The 19,151-nt window shown below is 42.2% G+C and overlaps 1 protein-coding gene across 1 annotated transcript in view; it reads right to left on the bottom strand.

Moving 5' to 3' along the window:
* Positions 1–496: 496 nt before the first annotated feature.
* Positions 497–19,151, bottom strand: part of Slc26a4 (solute carrier family 26 member 4) — a 44,945-nt gene continuing 26,290 nt past the window's right edge. Inside the window, exons 10-20 of the mRNA XM_041658014.1 lie at positions 17,366–17,443; positions 17,141–17,236; positions 16,780–16,886; positions 14,693–14,762; positions 12,726–12,818; positions 10,311–10,406; positions 9,579–9,809; positions 7,681–7,735; positions 6,653–6,798; positions 3,296–3,379; positions 497–520 (exon numbers count right to left, since the gene is read on the bottom strand). Coding sequence (XP_041513948.1) covers positions 497–520; positions 3,296–3,379; positions 6,653–6,798; positions 7,681–7,735; positions 9,579–9,809; positions 10,311–10,406; positions 12,726–12,818; positions 14,693–14,762; positions 16,780–16,886; positions 17,141–17,236; positions 17,366–17,443 — 1,080 coding nt within the window. The remainder of the gene's footprint in view (positions 521–3,295; positions 3,380–6,652; positions 6,799–7,680; positions 7,736–9,578; positions 9,810–10,310; positions 10,407–12,725; positions 12,819–14,692; positions 14,763–16,779; positions 16,887–17,140; positions 17,237–17,365; positions 17,444–19,151) is intronic.

Genomic DNA, 19,151 nt, shown 5'->3' with positions numbered 1-19,151 from the left:
AAGTTAAGTCTAAACAAAATTATTTTTCAAAGGTTGGTTTTATTTTCAGCTCATTAATGAGTGCATTAGTAACTCATTTTTACCTTTCTTAGTGTGATCAACACATCCTGGCTCACCTGCCCACAAAGGCTGTTGAGGGAATACTTATACAGTTTAACAGGGATAGAGCACACGCTGTGGACAGAGAGAACAACCCTGTCATGGTGTCAGCAGCACTGAGCACTGTGTCAGATCCCAAACATTGCTGATTTTCAGGGATGAGTCTCATGGTTTTGAATATTTTAGAGCTAAGCTGTCTGTTTTCTGCATTAAGACACAGAAATGACCAGTGTTTCTCGTGTAATGCCTAAGAAGTTTAAAAATGTAAATATTTTAACATAGCAGTAAAAGGATGGCTGTTTAAGTACGAAGAAATAGAGCAGAGAACACTTGCGGAGAGGACCTGATAGACACGTTCTGTCAGTGGTCCTTGCTGGCGGTGACCCCGTACCCACTCTCAGAAAGCAAGTCTACGCATGGCCTGTGGAAGAAAAGGGGAAACAAAATATTGACCGATTTAGTTCTCCTTATGACCACATTATCTTTTTTAAAATACGTTTTTCTAGTAGTGGTCGCTTGATTTTACTCAGGTATGTATTGTTAAAAAAAAAGGGGGGGGAGAGAAGACAATTTCACTCTCACATACTTCTAATTTTATTTGTGTAAAACAATAATTACTGTTCATTGGGCACTAAGTACAAAACCCTACTCTTCATAGGCAGCTTTCAATTTTCACCGTCCCGTGTATTATCATCTCGATTTTACATGCAGACACTGAAATGAAACAGGGTGGTGCTGGCCAAACGGCCAGTAAGGACCAGTTCAGGAGTAGTTCACAGGCCTGTCTGGGTTTAAATCCCCACAGCTACAACATTTCATTACCTTAGAAGGCTGAATAGTCATTTTATGTGGAAATTAGTAACCATCTATTCAACAGTGTGGCAACCACTCAAGTCCCTTTATTTATTTCTGTATTTGTTCATTCATTCATTCATTCATTTCTTGGAGGTAAGATCTCTAGCCCAGTTTGTTCTCAAGTCCCAGATGTAGCTGTGGATACCCTTCAGCTTCTGATCGTCCTTGCCTTCCCCTCCAAAGTTCTGGGATTACAGGTGTCCATTTATTCTGTGCTGGGAATTGAACCCAGGACTTCATAGAGTTATAAATTACCAGAGCTTGATGGACTTCTTGGTTTAATAATAACTTTCATAGGCTTATTAAGCTGGGGGGACAAGACACCAGGCTTGTGATTTTCTTTTTTTTTTTTTTGTATTTAATATTTTGTTTTTTTTTTCTTTTTTTCCTTATTTATTTATTTATTTATTAAAGATTTCTGTCTCTTCCCCGCCACCGCCTCCCATTTCCCTCCCCCTCCCCCAATGAAGTCCCCCTCCCTCCTCAGCCCAAAGAGCAATCAGGGTTCCCTGCCCTGTGGGAAGTCCAATGAACCCCCACCTCCATCCAGGTCTAGTAAGTTGAGTATCCAAACTGCCTAGGCTCCCACAAAGCCAGTACGTGCAGTAGGATCAGAAACCCATTGCCATTGTTCTTGAGTTCTCAGTAGTCCTCATTGTCCGCTATGTTCAGAGAGTCCGGTTTTATCCCAGGCTTTTTTAGACCCAGGCCAGCTGGCCTTGGTGAGTTCCCAATAGAACATCCTCATTGTCTCAGTGTGTGGGTGCACCCCTTGCGGTCCTGAGTTCCTTGCTCGTGCTCTCTCTCCTTCTGCTCCTGATTTGGACCTTGAGATTTCAGTCCTGTGCTCCAATGTGGGTCTCTGTCTCTGTCTCCTTTCATTGCTTGCTGAAGGTTAATATTCAGGAGGATGCCTATATGTTTTTCTTTGGGTTCTCCTTATTTAGCTTCTCTAGGATCACTAATTATAGGCTCAATGTCCCTTATTTATGGCTAGAAACCAAATATGAGTGAGTACATCCCATGTTCCTCCAGGCTTGTGATTTTCATTCTAACTAATTTCTTCCATAAAATTTTCTGCCTGATTTTACAACAGGGGCTTGAATATTGCCCAGTGCTTTTCATCAGGACCTGGAAAGTCATCATATCTTACTTAATCTAGCAGAACTGTGTATGATCCTACATTTGAGACAGAAACCAATTGCCTAAGTATGAATGAAGAACCCAGCTTCAACATAATCTGTATGAAAATGTGTCTGTATTTGACTCCTGTTCAATAGAGCCCAAGATTTTGATGTAGCTATAATAAAAACAGACATATGTCCTTTAAATATCTTGATGAGCTCAAAATGGTCATGGTTGCACGGTTTCCATGGCACCCTAACTACTCGTTGGGACCCTTGTTGGCCAGCAAAACAGACTGTACGTCTGTGAAGACTGACAGAAGGAATTGGAAAGGCTGCTCTGGGAGTCTAGTGGAAACAGAAGTGCTATCAATAAGCTGTGGCCTGGCCCAAGCGAAGGCCTGTGTTGCTAGGGAAAGCATAGCTGGGTGGTTATTACAGAAAGGCCAAGTTCACTTTTATAGGCACAATTAACAGGGATTTCTATCCATGGAAACTTCCCTTGAGAAGTCACTTGGTTACCAGTGACTGGAAATTTTCACAGAGAATCTAAATTGAGTAGGAGGGATTTCTGCATGGGCTGAGAACATTATCAGTTTCTCAGAAAACTTTCAACTTAAAATTCTTTTAATTACTTCTCAGCCTTTTGGCTAAGATCAAGTATAAAGTTATCATGTTTTTAATTATATTTTTTGATAATTTTATGATAAAAAGATATTTGAGCCTCCATTGTTGTTCTCATTTTATTTAGAAGTAAAAGTCTAAAATTTACTCAGATTCTTCAAGGTCAGTCAACTTTCCTAGGAACAGTCTGATGGCACAAGCTCCCGAAACAGCCTCAGTCTGGTGCAAAGGACGTGTGGAAACCATCATCAGTCAGGTGAAGACTGACTGTGGCCCTTAGTTAGAAGTCCCCCATCCACTTCCCTATCCCAGAGCCTTAGGTCTCTAGGAAGAAGTGAATGTTGAGTTCAACATAAAATCAGAACTTGCCTATGGCTAATAGTCACTGCAGTGACTCTGTGTGCCCGAGATTACAGGTCCTGAGACCTTGTCGTCCTTGAGGGAATGTCTACTTTCCATTTCTCCTTCTATGAAGCCTTTCAGGACGATTCTGCATTTTCCCTGGATGGCTCTTAGACTACTCACTACTTGTTCACGCCATTTATTCAGTACTAAATCCAATTACTTTCTACATAAAAAAATAATGACCGTACCTCATCCTGAACATCAAGTTCTTCCTCATTCTTCTCTGCTTCCATCAGTTCAAGAGGATCTTTACAGTCTTGAATGAGGGTGATCTTGATGAAGAACATACACAGTACTTATTGGAAATCTAATAGCATCAAATACAGCACACACCACAGAAAATGATTTAAACTTTACTGGTATTGTCATTTGTCATCTATACTTCAGAATCCTCTTCTAATTTCTTGTTCATTGATATTTCTCGTACATTCAAACTGGTCCAGTTTTCTACTGTGCAAACTCCTTGAACAGCTCCTTCTCTGTCTCTGAAGTATGTGCCTCTTAACAAGACACCCTCAACCAGGCAGTCAATAATGCTTGTCTTTTGACAGCTAAGAGCACTGAGTACAGCTCTGAGGACACTTTGACTATGCTACAGTGGGCTGGTGACTGAGGACAATACAGGGGCCCAGCTTGAATTTAGCAGAACTTAATTTATTGAAGGAGAAGTTGACAGCTTAGGACATTTCTGCTTTTTAGAGATAAGGTATAATTATTTAATCCTCTATACATAAGATATCAATACACCTTGCATTTGTCTTGTTCATTGAGAAGGACATTTCAAAAGCAATACCAAACATATAGCAAAGCTAAAATGCCATCCTGCACTACTAGTTTCTACTTCTCATCTCACAAACAGCTCAGTGCTTTTATTGATGTGAAAATCAGCTAGAAGACCAAGTCCCTGTACAAACAGTCTTAATATGATGGGAATGGTAGCTACAGATTGTGGCTATTCTAGGATAAATCTTGTAATAGATCAAAGGGTGGAAAAGGGTTTTAATCTCTGCATCTCAATATCCTTGCCTAACAAGTGACTTTCTGAAGGAAAGAAAACCACCAGATGAGGACGGATCAGGTTTCGTGTGAGATCCTGTGGAGGCAGGCAGGGTTCCCAATATCACTGGAGCCAGGAATACTCTGCCCACCTTGCAAGCAATCATTTATACTCAGGCTAACACACACTGAAAGTGAAAATCTATGCCAGCCACTCGCAGCACCTCACAGACTGAATCCATGTAGTCTGACACAGTGAGCACACTGTCCCTCATTCAGCTTCATCGCATTTGTGGCCTAAGACTTTACATCAGAATGGGTGCTAACAAACCACAGAACTGCTTTCCTTTTGAGAAGGAACTTGTTACCATGGTTTTGTTTTACTTGTGATGTGTGATCTCAAAAACTATATAAGCCAGCTTTGTTTTTAACCTAGGGTTAGAATTTTTTAAGTTGGAAAATTTTAAGCTGGGCATTTAAAAAAATGCACAAAAGTGGTGCAATTTTAAAAGAAAAGAGTTTTATTTATTTTATGCGTTTGGGTGTTTTGTTTACATGTATGTATGTGTGCCAAGTGTGTGCCTGGTACCAACAAAGACCAGAAGTGGGTATCAGATCCCCTTCGACTGGAATTACAGATGGCCGTAAGTCACCATGGGGATGCTAGGAACTGAACCTGGGTCCTCTGGAGGAGCATCCAGAGCTCTTAACCACCAAGCCATCTCTCCAGTCCCTAACTTTTCTTTTTGGTAGGTGTGGACACTTGAGTATTTGAGATGGACCCTCTCAATAGCTTGGCTTGCTCTTTTCCCCAGAAACATTGGCAGAGCATCCTCTGCACTGACAGCTGAAAAGAATAATGCAATAGTTTCTAGATTAGTTCTACTCTGAGCACCAACTTCTAATCTGTAATAAAGATCTGCTTCTCATAGCCTTAGAAAACATCATAAGTAATACAATATGATTATGTTACAAGGATAACTGTTTTTCATAGATGCTAATGGTGATTTAAATGGAAAATGTCCCCCATAGGTTCATACATTTGAACATTTAGTCCCCAGTAGGAAGACTGTTTGGGGAGGTTATAGAACATTTAGTTGATGGAGCCTTGCTAGAGAAAGAATGTCACTTTGAGGTTTCAGAGCCTGCTCCACTTCCTCTCCGCTCTCTATGTGTGGATAAAATGTAACCAGCCAGTTTCCAGCTCCTGACTCTGTACCATGCCTTCTCTCTCATTGTGGACCCTCTGGAACCATAAGTGGAAGTAAACTCTTGGTTGTGATATTTTTATCACAGCAACAGAGAAGAAACTGCTACGGTGTCCCAAATTCACTGTGAAAGCATCATGAGAAATGAGGTTCTCATTTAGGCCTTCCAGTAAACCTAGGCAATGAGTTCAAGCAGGTTTGCCTCTTCTCATTATTTAAAAAGAGAATTGACAAAATAAGGCTTTAGGAAATTAGAGTGTTTTCCATTTTGTGGGAGAAAATGAACCTGTGATGTGGGATTCCCCTCTGTATGCTGCGATACCATCGCTTAATAAAGAAACTGGCTTGACCTGATAGGGTAGAACAGAGATGGGGAGGGGTGGCCTAAACCAAATGCTGGGAGAAAGAAGCCAGAGTCAGGGAGAAGCCATGGAGCTGCCACCAGAGACAGACGTGCCGAAACTTTGCCAATAAGTCACAGCCATGTGGCGATACACAGATTAATGGAGATGGATTTAGTTTAGGATGTAAGAGTTAGCCAGAAACAAGCTAAGCTATTGGTCAAACAGTATTGCAAACAATATGGTTTCTGTGTGGTTATTTCGGGGCTGAGCGGCTGGGAACAAACAAGTGCCCTCCTACAACAAACCTGGATTTGTTTATAGTTTTATTTGTTTTTGTGTGGGGCTATACTTGCCTGTGAGGATACATGTGCAGGTCAGAGGTTCCTCAGAATTCTTTGTTGCTTTTCATCTTATATTTTGAGATAGGGTCTCTCACTAAACAGGGAGCCATTACGGCTATCCTGGCTGGCCGTGAGCCCTGGGATTCGCCTATTTCCACACCTGAACAGTGAGGTCACAGGCACGTACCGCCAAGCCTGGGTGCTGAGGAACTGACTCGGATCCTGACATTTGCACAGCAATCAAGCCTTTGCCCACTGGGCAGTCCCTCATTTTCTGTTCTTTGTTTGCTTTTCAAAGATGACTTGTGGGTTAAATCTTAACTTTGTAAATTAAGGATCCCCGCTGGTATAATATACACCACATTGATACGCATCACAGAAAAGCCAGGATTCAGTGCTGTTTTCTAAAAATAGTGTTACAGCTAACGCCACATTTGTCAGGGAGCATGCACACTGCAGAACTCTCGAGTCTTGGGCATTACCGGGAACCCTCCTAGAAGCTACTTTAGTCCTCCTGTCTTCCCGGCAGTGAGTGGTTTTCATCCCCACTTCCCTGATGAGAGAATGGCTCTTAGAAGTTGAACAGATGGCCTAAAAGTCAGTGGTTTTTTTTTTTTCTAGGCTGGTTTTCAGGATGGAGTAAGTGAAATGTTTACCGTATCTAGAAGGGAATCCTGGACCTCCCTGGATTTAACCTGGTTCTGCAGATAGAGTATAGCATCATGAACCGTCAGAAAGAATCTGTCCTTTCTAATGTTGTCATCAAAGAACCCACACTGCTCCATTTTTTCTAGTACATCGTCTGCAAAGGAAAAAGGATGTTTAGTTGCTAGAAAAAGGATTTTTTGTAACATCGAATTATATCAGGTGTTTTGTTAGTTTTTGTAGCACTCTTCCTCATTTCCAAACTCTGACCTGGCTTCTCCCACAGTTCCTTTCTTTGCCAGCAGCACATGGAATGGTCACCCCACAGTTGCTTGCAGTCTGTCTTGGTGACCCTTTTGCCAAGCCAATATTCCCATCACTAGTTGCCCTAAGCCTGGCTTCTGGTTCACAGCTGTGCCCTTCTCAGAGAATTTTATCTGGCCACTGGGAGTTGTTTAACTTGAAGAGGACTGGGGAGCTCCACATACTTGATCTGATCCACTGACTGGCAGATAAGGGTATAAAGTGGAACTTTGCATAACCACCTCTGTATAGAGCCACTTACGTAATAAAACATCTGACATCAGGCGCTTGACCAGCTTCATCTATGGCCTAGTCCCCCTTCCCTCACTCCCTCAACCACTTGTGCATAAATCCCCACCTCAAGCTCCTTCAGAGAGCTCATTCTAAGCACTGGTACCCTCCTCTACTTGCAGACGTGCTCCAAAAGGTCTTCGTTGTCTCCCCTCTGCTCACTCCAAAACGATGTCCCCGTAGCCACCAACAGGAAACAAGCTTCTATACTGTGCCACCCGTTCGGCACAAATTGGAAAAAAAAAAATCTCTTTCAAAGCTCAAAACTGTCCTAAGCTATTGTAATTGGTGCACAATTGTTTGTGGTGATAAAGAGTTTTGCAAATAGCACATAATTATCTAATATTGTGATTAACTGCGTATTTGAAGGTAACTAAGACGACATTCTCACATTCCAGGGGAGAAGATGTAGGCAAGTTTGACAGATGTGCACAGAGGCATTTACCTTGAAGCAAAGCAAAGTACACGTTCACATCAATTCTCTGGAATTCTTTGACAATCTAAAAATAGAAAAGAATTCATTCATATTTAAACATTTACTCTGGAGAAATATCAACATCTCTATGGTTAATCAAGACTTTCAGGAGAGTTTATTACTAGAAAACCATAGCTATTTTCAGACTGACACAATGCTGTATGTAAAGATGTATGTGCATATATCTTAAGAAATAGCACACCAAGCAAGGTAGTTTATACAGGCAATGCTATCACTCAAAAGGCTGAAGCAAGGGGCTTTTAATTTGAGGGTTACATAGCAAGACCTATTTTAAAACAGACCGAGGAACACAACACCCAATGTTGGGTAGCCAGCAATTCATAGCACAGAGGTACTCTATAAACAATTTGTAGAAGGAAGGAACAATGGAGTAGTTAGGTGTCCAAATAGTTCTTGCTCACTGTAACAAAAAGTAAATAAGACTTATTCAAACAGTAAAATCTCACTAACTATCCAGGTCTTTGTTTTAAATGCACCCATGCTAATTATCTTAATTGCACTTTTGTACTATAGTTTATTTAGTCCATGTAACTGTTGGGAGAAACAGGAAGGAGGTACATAGAATTTCTCTAATATTCCTCAAAACTAAATATGAATTTACAATGACCATTAAAAGTTTGATTGTTTTTTTAAATCCAGACCTAGGCCTGTGAGCAATAGCAATTGTCACCTAACATAAGCAGCTATTCAAGTGTGGAACATACTCTGGCATCAGGACTCTACAAAGTCATTAAACCAACTGGCCAGCGTAATCTAAAATGGGTCTGAGTCACTGCACACAGTGAAATAAACAACAAGAAGCAGCCAGCATGTGTTCTCAAATGAGCTAACAGACCTGCTGGGAGAACAGAGCCTCGCAGCATATTCTCACAGTCTTTTGCCAAGTGTAATTGCTTACCTACCTAGCACCCAGACCCTGGCATCAGCTTCTACTCCTGCAGTAGTAGCCCACAGCTAAGCTAAAACTAGACAGAATCCTGTTTCCTGTAATTATGTCTGTGGTTGGTGCCTTACCCTGCGGCCCTCTCTGTCTGACCCTCTTGATCACTACCCAAAGCTTCATCTAAATTTGACACCAGGGGTAACACCTATTAAACACAGTGTGAAGCATTTACTGAGGTTGTTTATGTGATTATTTACTGTTTGCCTTTCTCTCAGGAGAGAGCTCAGGCATGCCTTCTCACAAGCATCTTCTGCTAGGTGGAGCAATGAGCACACACTGAAGCATCAAATGAATGGACTTGAGATTTTGCCCTCAGTTCTGGGAATACTTCTGTCCTGCATGTTGCTCACTCTTGCCCTGACTTCATGGGTATGACCTGCCCTTATTAACAATGGCTGCCTCTTCTAGTCCAGTCCATTTACTGTTCCAAAACAAGTAGAATATAATAGTTAACACAAACTACCACTTTTCCTTGTTTTTGTGGCTCATTTACATTGTCAGGAAAATAAAACATACTAAGTGTTAACATCGTCTAAGAGATGTCTGTGTTCCAGACACTTCTGTATTTCTTATATGTATTGCTTATTTGATCTTCATGATACCTGTATGGTAAATACCACCAGCATTATGCTTATATTACCAAAGAAGAAGCCAAGACAAAGGCAGATAAGAAACTTGTTCTTGGTAGTGGAGGCAGGATTCACCTCACAGAGCCTGTCTCCAAAGCTTATGCTCTATTGCCAAAAAGGAGGAGGGGAGGATGAAGAAGAGGGAAGAAAATTCACTTGGGCAAATTATTAAGACCTTCCACACAGTTGAGTGACCCATTCCATTACTTTATCATTACCAATAAAAAATAAAGCATCACACCCCAAGTGTCCTGCACAAACAACCAGAACCTCACCATTCGCAGTGACTTCACTCCTACCACATCCAAGAAGGATACGGCTCCACAGTCCAGCACCAGACTATGGATCGGCACTTTGGGAACATTCACTTTAACTGGGAGTTCAGAGTTCCAGTCCACTTGAATCTCAATTTCTTTGGTTGGGATATCAAATTCCTCTGTCTCTTCAACATCCTCGTCAGGTTCAAAAGCATTATTTGATAAGCCAACATCACTTATGATCCCGTTCTAACAAAGAAAAGGCCACCAATTTTATTGTCAAAAAACATAATTTTTATCAATTCACCCCAAACTGTTTAAAAGTCCTAAATGGGCTATTTAGAAAACCAGTCTAGCAAGGGGATGCGTCTTGAGGAATGAATTTTACTTCTATCTATACTTTGGTGCTCTCTAAGAAGAAAATGAACGAAATTGGATTTCTGGGTGATTATGGGACATTTCCAAGAGAGACAGAAAATCACAGAAAAAACTGTGAAAGCTCATGAAATTACTATTGTAATTTTCTGGCATTGAGTCTTCACCTTGTTCTTTTCAGTAAAATAATGTTTAAAATGAGTACGGATGCTCATTTTTAATGGGGGCCAACTCTGTTTTGAGGGAGCTCCACAGGTTTCATTTACCCCACCCTCTCCCCGGAGCCTAGGGAACAGATCGGCTGTTCTCTGACACACCTTTGTCATCTGTCTAACTGCTTTCACCAAAGAAAGAGGAAGAAAGATGCTGTCTCACCTTTGTTGCCCTTAGTTGTCCTTTTTTGATGAGTTTCTGTATTCTCCTCAGTGCTTTCAGCCTCTTATTGTAAACTCTAATGGCATCAAATCCAACCTTTGGAAACAAATGTTAGTTACTTAAAATGTCTGTTCTTAATATTCCATGGCATTTTCTAACTGAGGGGCTGTTTCTCTTTTATTGTTAGTTATGTGTCCGTATGTAGGTATGTGCACATGTGAGTCCTGAGGATGTAAGATGCCCTGGAGCTGGAGTGTCAGGTGGTTGTGAGCATCCCTACTTCAAAGAGCAATAAGCTTTCCTAACTTGCTGAGCCATCTTTCCAGACCCCAGAAGGGCTATGTCCTAAAAGATACTATTTTGAAAGAACCCCTGACAGGAAAAAAAAGTGAGGTCTGAGGGTGTAGACTCCTGCCAGGCACCCCATCCCACTAAAGATGAGGACAGAATACTAGCAGATTAAAGGCTCCAAGCCAGTAAAAAAGACAAAATCAGGGAGAAAAAAATGTTTAGCTTCAAGTCTGTATCTTCTTGATGTCACAAGGCTACTTTGTTATGGGGGAAAGTTTGTTAGCTCCCCTTTGAGCTAGTTTGCTCTGGAAACAGGAAGATAGCACTTGGGCAAATTCCAAGTTCCAAGGATGGCACTGGAGACAAGAACCGTTTACTCCAGCAAGGCAATTCCTGTCCCCCCTTCGGCTCTTACCTGATGTGGGAGTGTCATATATTAATCTGTTAATTTCATTGGCTAAGCAATAAAGAAACTGCTTGGCCCTGATAGGTTAAAACATAGGTGGGAGGAGTAAACAGAATAGAATGCTGGGAGGAAGAGGAAGTGAGCTCAGAGACGCCATGCAGCTCTCTCCCTGGCACACGAGATGAAAATCCGACCCAGGATGGACATAGACTAGAATCTCCCTGGTAAGCCACCTCGTGGGCTACATAGATTATTAGAAATGGGTTAAGAGGCTAGAGCTAGTGGGCCAAGCAGTGTTTAAATGAATACAGTTTGTGTGTTGTTATTTCGGGTATAAAGCTAGCCGTGTGGGCGGCTGGGTGGCGGGACACAGCCCCGCCGCTCCTACTACTACACTTAACCTTCTCTCAGTGAACACACTCCCCCGACACCCAGCACACCACCTTCCTCACGCTGTTTGTGCGTGAGATTTATGCCAACTTGACAGAGGTTAGAGTCAGGAGGGAAGAAGGACTCTCAACGGAGAAAATGCCTCCCTACGATTGGCCTGTAGACAAATCCTTCAGCAATTTCCCTGATTAATGATCCATGTGGGAGGACCTAGCCCTAGGTGGGCAGTGCCACCCCACAGGAGGTCCTGAGTTGTGTGAGAAAGCCAGGAGGAGCAAGTCAGTAAGCAGCTGTCCTCCATGGCCTCTGTGTCAGTGCCTGCCCTGACTTCCCTCAGTGACGAAAGTGACCTAGAGCTGTAAGACGAAATAAACCATTTCCTCCCTGAGTCGCCTTTGGTCATGGTGTTTTATCTCAGCATTAGACACCCAAGTGAGACCTGATGTCTGCAACTAAAACTTCTATTAAAAGTATTTTACTCATGTGTGTGTGTGTGTGTGAATGTGCACATGTGTGCAGGGGCCCAGAAGGGATCCCAGATCCCTGGGTGCTGTATTTATGAGCCACTTGATATGGGTGCAGAATCCAAGCTCCTTTCCTCTAGTAGGTCAGGAAATATTCTTAACAGCTGAGTTGTCTTTCAGCCCCTCTTCTATTTTTTAAACATTTAAAACTATTTCTTAAAGTAATAAACTAATATATGTCAACAAAAATACATATTTCATGAATTAAACTATTTTTTTTAAAAAAAATTCTTCAAGGCATGGTATTGTTTTGGATAGCTGTATCTATTTGTGAAAGGCTGCTGGATTCTCTTACCTGCCTCTGCTGGAGCAACCTGTTCACAGAGCCTCTGGAACTCAGCAAGTCCCAGATTTCTGCCTCTGTGCTTTCTTCCTGCATGCCTCAGACCCAACTCCAAATCCCTGTCTGTCTACCTCCCCTCCCCTTCCTCTCCCTCTCTCCCCCTTCCTTCCCATCCCTTCCTGTTCTCTCCCCTTCCCTTCCATACTGTAGGTTATAAGGAGCATAGATGTTATGATATAGCTGCTTTTCCATTATTTTCCTTTTGTGAGACTAGGTCTAAGTCTGTAGCCCTAGCTAGCATAGAACTCATTATGTACACCAGGCTGGCCTCAAATATACAGCAATCCTCAGCCTCTTTAATGCTGGGATTACAGGTATGTATTCATGCCATGCCACGATAGAGTTTTTAATGCCCACACAGAGAACCAAGCCTAAGGCCTTATTCTTAGTAGGTCCCAATAAATGAATGAAATCTGAAAATAAGTAAAAAAAAATCAAACTTCTTGGAATAAAATACTTACTGTGGACTTGACACATTTTTTAAAACCATCGACATTGCCATAAAAGATGGGGCTTGAAAATCTCAGGATCTTCACTCCTTCGGGCTCTTCAAGCTGGCGTTTTAGAAAAGGAGGAGAGAGGGAGGGAGAGAAGAGAGGATTGAGGGAGGGGAGGGAGGGAGAGATGGAGGGAGGGAAGAGGGGAGGGAGGAACGGAGAGGTTAAACAAATCTACACCTCAGGTACTGAAGTTCTGCCTGTTGTGGTGAAATGGTAACCCACGAGCTGGCCAGTAGCACTGCTGGCTTCTCTCAGATGGGGAGTCATGAGGTAAGAAGATGCCCAGAATCAGGAGCCATGGAATCAGACTCAGAATCAGACTCTCAAAGGCAAGGTGGCTGCTACCCAGATGAAGGAAGTGGCTCTAAAGGCAACGTGACTCCAGCCTCCACTACTGACAATTTTAATTTTGCTAAAACTCTTTGGCACGGGGTGGGGTGGGGAGTTACCAAAGGGATCAGGAGGTGGGGGGGGGGGGGTTAAAAACTTTACCGTGCCATGTTTTTTTCTCTGTTTGTACCCTAACACAGAGTGGCCGCTCCAAGAGTGAACCCCACAGATCCAGAGTCTTCTGGTTTCAAGCGGTCACAGCCCTCTCAGTCCACCCTTTGACTCTGAGAACACCTCTGTCCGGAAGATTGAGTGACTTGGGCAAAGTCTTGCCAAGAGGGAGCTTAGAATCTGGAGCTCCGAAACTCGAGCTAGGCTTCCCTGTTAAACCACATAGCTGAACTGTGGAACCGAGTGCATATCTCCTTTACAGTCTGGTTTACAAAAGACGACTAGATTCCTGTGCTTCTGAAGGCACACTGCTCTGTTACTGTGGCATATTTTACATGGCCTCCTCATCTCCAGCACCTGAACTAGTGCTTCAGCTCTTGATGATACTTGAGTGAACATTTACAGAATAGTTATGGAAGTAAACTAAATAGCAGTCATGGAATTCCAGGTTGAATATACAGTAAGCTTTTTTTTTTTTTTTTTTTTTTTTTTTTGAGACACGGTCTCTTTATGGAGTCCTAACTGTCCTGGAGCTCACTATGTAGACCAGGCTGGCCTCATACTTCAAAGTGAGGGGATTAAAGGTGTGTACCACCACCCAGCTATATCCCCTTTTTAAAGGGAGTTTTGTGGGGTTTTGATTGCTTGCTTGTTTGTTTGTTTGGCTGGTTGGTTGTTTTTTCAGGACAAGGTTTCTCTGTGTAACAATCTTGGCTGTAATGGAACTCATTTTGTAGCTCAGACTGGCCTTGAACTCATAGAGATCTGCCTGCCTCTGCCTCCCAAGTGCTGGGATTAAAAGCATGTTCTAAAAATTTGTAGAACAAATTGGTATTTTCTTCTGCTTTTGCCTCTTTGTTTCTCCCAGCAGCCACTAACAGTTTTGTTAGCGAGCAGCATCTGACCATCACTGTGATGCATAATTTGTTTTTCATTTCCTGGTTCATATATTATTTTTTATCAATTCCAATGATTTAAAAATATATCAAATAAAACTTTGGTGATTGAGAGCTGGGAAAATCTCTTATTAAAGCTGAATAAAGAAATCTTACAGAGACTTCAGGCCATTTCATAAAGGCTATGGATAACAGACAGAAATATAACTTTTTTAAAATTTATTTATTTATTTAAGAAATATAACTTTTATTAAATGCTGTAAATAATCTAATTGCCTCTTATATTTAGTCCCTCATGATCCTCCCTCATTTAACAACAAAATTTAACTAGTATGTCAGAATTTCTGTAATTGATATTAACAAAAGGCACATTGAACCCCAAGCTCTCAAGTCATTCTCAGTTTGCTGATGAACTTTCCCAAAAGACATCTTCTTGGCTTGCACCTAGCAGGCTAAAAGCGAAATCTGTTGACTCCTTGAGTTCCAGGCTAGCAAGCCCTCCTGTGACAAGCGTTTTACAAAGGCACTTACGTTTTTGTAATGTGTGACACTTTTATAGATGTCTGTGCTGGGGACACTTCCAAGGCCATTCCATGATGGGCTGCAAGAAGGGAAATGAACATCAGCATTTTTTTTTTTGCAACAGTCACTTTTTCAACTAAAAAGTTAAAAAGAAATAACAGCTATGAAAGAGAACATCATTCTGGTGCTTTGGACTCTGTCTTTATTGCAAATGACATTTTCCTGTATCTAACTCTGAAATGAACAGCTGGTGTTTGCGTGGAACTGAAGAAAGAGGAAGTAACTGTGAGCAGCTTCTGATGGCTGGGGGATAATGAGCACTTTCTGTGCATAACGATTATAGGGGAAGTGCCAAGCTTTCTCACATGGTAAATCGTCTGGAAGCCCGACCATAACACGGAATGACCAGCATGGTTATCTTCATTTTTATTAATTCTAAAATGGTGTTCCAGGGAGTTAAAGACAGACACACACTGAGTATAGGGCACATAGCCTTCATCTTTAACTTATAGGTCTGTGGTTTCTTCTACTTCTTTGTGACTTACAGCAACCTCTTGATGGAGTATGGTATCTACAAGAAATTAGATTAGTCTCTTGTTTTAGAAACAGCAGCAGAGTGAAATGAGTCCTGCCTGCTGACCAGACCACTGATTTCCTGTTCTGGGTGCGATCAGATAAACTCCATGTTTCTCCAACTGTGACTGGCAACATATGCTGAACGCAGCCCCTGGAGAAGGACTATCTGTTTGAAGCCCTTTCAGTATTGTGCTCTCTGGATCCAGATTATAATTACTGGAAATTAAATACTGTGAAGGGTGTTGCTTTTCATTGGGTAGGATCCTGTTTACCAAACCAGTAACTAAATCATACCACCAAGTTTTCCCTTGGTTCACAACACTGAACTCATTTTTAAGTTAAAGCTTGTCAGTTATTCTTTGTCTCAAAAAATAAAAACATCTTTCTCAAGTGAACTCAAAACAACAGAACACTGAGCACACACTCAACACAGGAGGCAATGTCATCTATGGTTTCTTCTCTATTCCCTAGAAGCAAACTGGGCCCTCTGGAAGCTGATGAATCTTTTCATCACCCTGTTCTCTTAGGGTGCTCAGGGAGATAGCCACAGGCTTTTCAAGAAGGCACCACCATGCCAGGGGAGGGAGGGAGGGCAGAGAGTTGGTGGGTGGAATAGGAGAAGTGAACCCATGCTAAGCTGAAGATATCTATGTCGGAGATTTTCCAGGGGTCTTCTTTCATCACCGCCCAAGTGCAGGCAGAGAAGAAGCCAGATGTCTAGAAAGGCAAGGGAAAACTAAAGGAGAGGGCGGCTGTGTTTTCCCAAGTCCAGGTGGACATATAACAAAACCCAAAGTCAGAACAAAACCATCACCACCACAGACAATCTGCCTTCAGCTTGCCTCACCTGTCCTCATAGGCTGTTCCACCATGTGACTCATAGCTCTCCTGTTCCCACCGAGCATATGAACTAATCTTATTTACTTCACATAATTGGGCATGTGCCTCATTTGTCAGATTTGAATGAATCCTGGCTGTAATAACTGTTTTTAAAGTTCTCAGTTACATAACGAGTTACTAACTTCAAAAAAGTAAAACAGGTTAGAATATATTGAGGAGTTGACCTGTTGTTTTATGCTGGTGCCCAGTTCTGTGCCTGGTGCCCAGTGCCTCTAATATTCTCCCAATTTAAAAATGATGTGAACAAAGCAAACCCAGTCTTTGGCTGATCTATGTATCCCCTCACTTTAGCACAACCAAAGGAGAACAGAGTGGAGCATCTGAGGAAAGGCATAGATTCAGGGGTGAGCTGCATTGGGGTTCGTCTGCTGATTAGTAACTGTAAGCATTAAAAACGATCTTTAAATTTCCTGAGCTTAAACTTTCTCACCTATAGAGTAAGACTAATCGAGCTATTCAGCCTTGTAAAGTGCTGTGTGTATGCATCATATAATCACTCAATGTATAATTTTTAAAAAAGTAGTATCTGTTTGTTTATGGAAACAAGCTAGGAAAATTCAGGCTGGGCTGTCTGTGAGATACCTGTTTTTTGGTTTGTTTGTTTGTTTGTTTGTACTTACAACTGAACTCTCAGGACCACAGTCAGTAGTCCAAATAAAAGGCCAGCTAGCAAACCCAGGTCCAGTCCCAGAATGATGGACATTACGCATGTAAACACCCAGATAACCTAGAAGGGAATGGAAATGAAAAGAATTACATTTCATTACAAAGAATAATAGTCAAGTGATTGAAAACAAACTGTCCCAGAGGTATAGGACTGTCACACAGATGACATCAAGGCTCTGGTTTCTCGATACTACTCTAATTCTGCTCTAGGATTCCAAAAGTTCAGACTAGCCTTAGGAGATTGGGCATAAGGATGTGACAGAAGCAGCCTGGACCGAGCTCTATTTAAAGACAGATATGTGGAGGGTCACTTACAGCATCAGTCTTATTCTGCCTCCACAGACAAGGGACGTCACACACCTGCATGAACATCCCTTTCAGGTTAGCAATGACAACAGCTGCCAAGACGGACTGTGCAGAGAGAATGAAGGCTGTGTTATTCAAGGCAAAGGTTTCCATGTGTTGATTTCTAATCTCCAGCTCTTTCCCTGACAACAGTCTGGTGAAGAGGAACTGGTGCACAGAAAAGCAGGGTTTTACCTTCTGCAAGGGTTCCAGAAGCTTCCCCAGGGCAACAATGGCGATCATTACAATCATAGCTGAGATGATGCCAGCAACCTGAAAGATACTTTCAGTGAGGCGGACTCACCCTGCTCTCCACAGGTATGCATAGGACTCTGCACACAGACACAGTTACTTCTTCCTCATCTCTCCCTTTCTGCTCAGAATTTAGAAAAATGAGCATTATTTGCTAGGCCAATGCAATATGAAAAAAAAACAGAGCAATATATACCCATTATTGCTGAGAAACTAAAGAAAATATGAAAACGAAGCCTGACAGTGTAAGGCTGGTTTGCCTTGGATTTTGTCTGAGTGGCTGGTATGGGTGTGAATTAGGAGGTCATCCTTCGGGTTGTTTGCCGTGACATGAGACGCAGACCCTCATATTTTGGGGAAAGAATCCTATGGTGCATTGTGGAAGCAGCAGCCATAATGGTTACTCACATTGTATCTGTAGCTCAGAATTGCCATGAAAACCCCCGAGAAAATAAATTAAGTCATCTTATTACAAATCCACAGTGTCACATTGGCATACCACAGCTCCTGTCTCCTCCAACAGTTGTAGACACAGGTTGCAAACACTGGCTGCAGCAGCGGAGCAATCATGGAGGAAAGGAAGCTCAGAACTTTACCTTCGCTGACAAGAAAAGCTCTGCTAAGATCCATAAATAGTTAGGAGAGAGGCTGAGGGGGTAGGGCCTATTCCTGGTCTGATCAGTTGGCTTGGCCAATGAATTCTTTGCTGAGACATCGTGGGGAATAGCTGAGCAGACTAGAGACTCTGAAACAAAGGAGAAGAGACAGGGAACCAGAAGCAGACCAGTCAGAGCAAGGAGGGGAGAGACAACTGAGCGCAAGCACTGCCCTGCATAGTGCCCTGGCTAAAGGAAGCAGGCACAGCAAATGTAAGAGAACATTCATTCCATCTGGTACACTGGCCACTTCTGTTTACACGAGTCAGCCTGGGTAATATCATGAATACATAGGTATTAAAAATCTCACTTTTCAAGCCTAACCTTTTTTCTGTCATCTTCTGACTCCGTGGTCCAGGTTCCCAGCACAAAGGTGAACAGTTCCCTCTTTTGTCTAAGAAACTAGTATCCTCCTTCTCCTTCCCTTCCCTACATCTCCCTCCTCCTCCCTTCATGCCCTCCTCCTGTTATTTAACTTGTATTTATTGAACTGCTTTCATCTAGGCTCCAGGGATTGATAACAGGTATATTTGGAGACAGAGACAGCTATCCGCACAACTCTGGGCAGGAGATTCTCCATTCACCAAGGATGTATGATAGTAAGTCTCTAATTATAGAGCCAAGGCTAAGTTTGATCACAATACTAAAACCTGTAAGGGATTAGTTACTTGAATTTACTGAAAAGGTTGCTTTGTGGGAAAAACGTAGAGTTTATATCTTTGAGAAGATTCAATTCCTGGCAAGTTAATTATTGTTAAGAGAAATGGTAATTAGAGCTATGGAGTAATGTGTACTAATTACTGTTCTATGAGCCAGGAGAAGTCAGAGTAGGGGTGAGGAGAAGGACAGAAAGGAAGCCTACAGTTAAACATAGTCAAAGCCTACAGTTAAACACAGTCAAAGCCTACAGTTAAACACAGTCAAAGCCTACCAACACTCGTTCTTCCGTTTGTTCTTCCACATCTATATGTCTGGTACTGCTTAGGTGCCAGCCCCAGCACACGTGTTAAGGGGCCAGTCCTCCCTCAAGGTGTAGAGTAATCCGCATTTAGTAGTCAGTGTGTGGAGGGCTT

This window comes from Microtus oregoni, unplaced genomic scaffold (genome assembly GCF_018167655.1).
Source record: "Microtus oregoni isolate MIOR12 unplaced genomic scaffold, Mior012 000009F_ref0000495, whole genome shotgun sequence".
In the NCBI taxonomy this organism is placed as follows: domain Eukaryota; kingdom Metazoa; phylum Chordata; class Mammalia; order Rodentia; family Cricetidae; genus Microtus; species Microtus oregoni.
The sequence above is the reverse complement of the archived record's forward strand: the minus strand, read 5'-3'. Positions and strand labels throughout refer to the sequence as shown.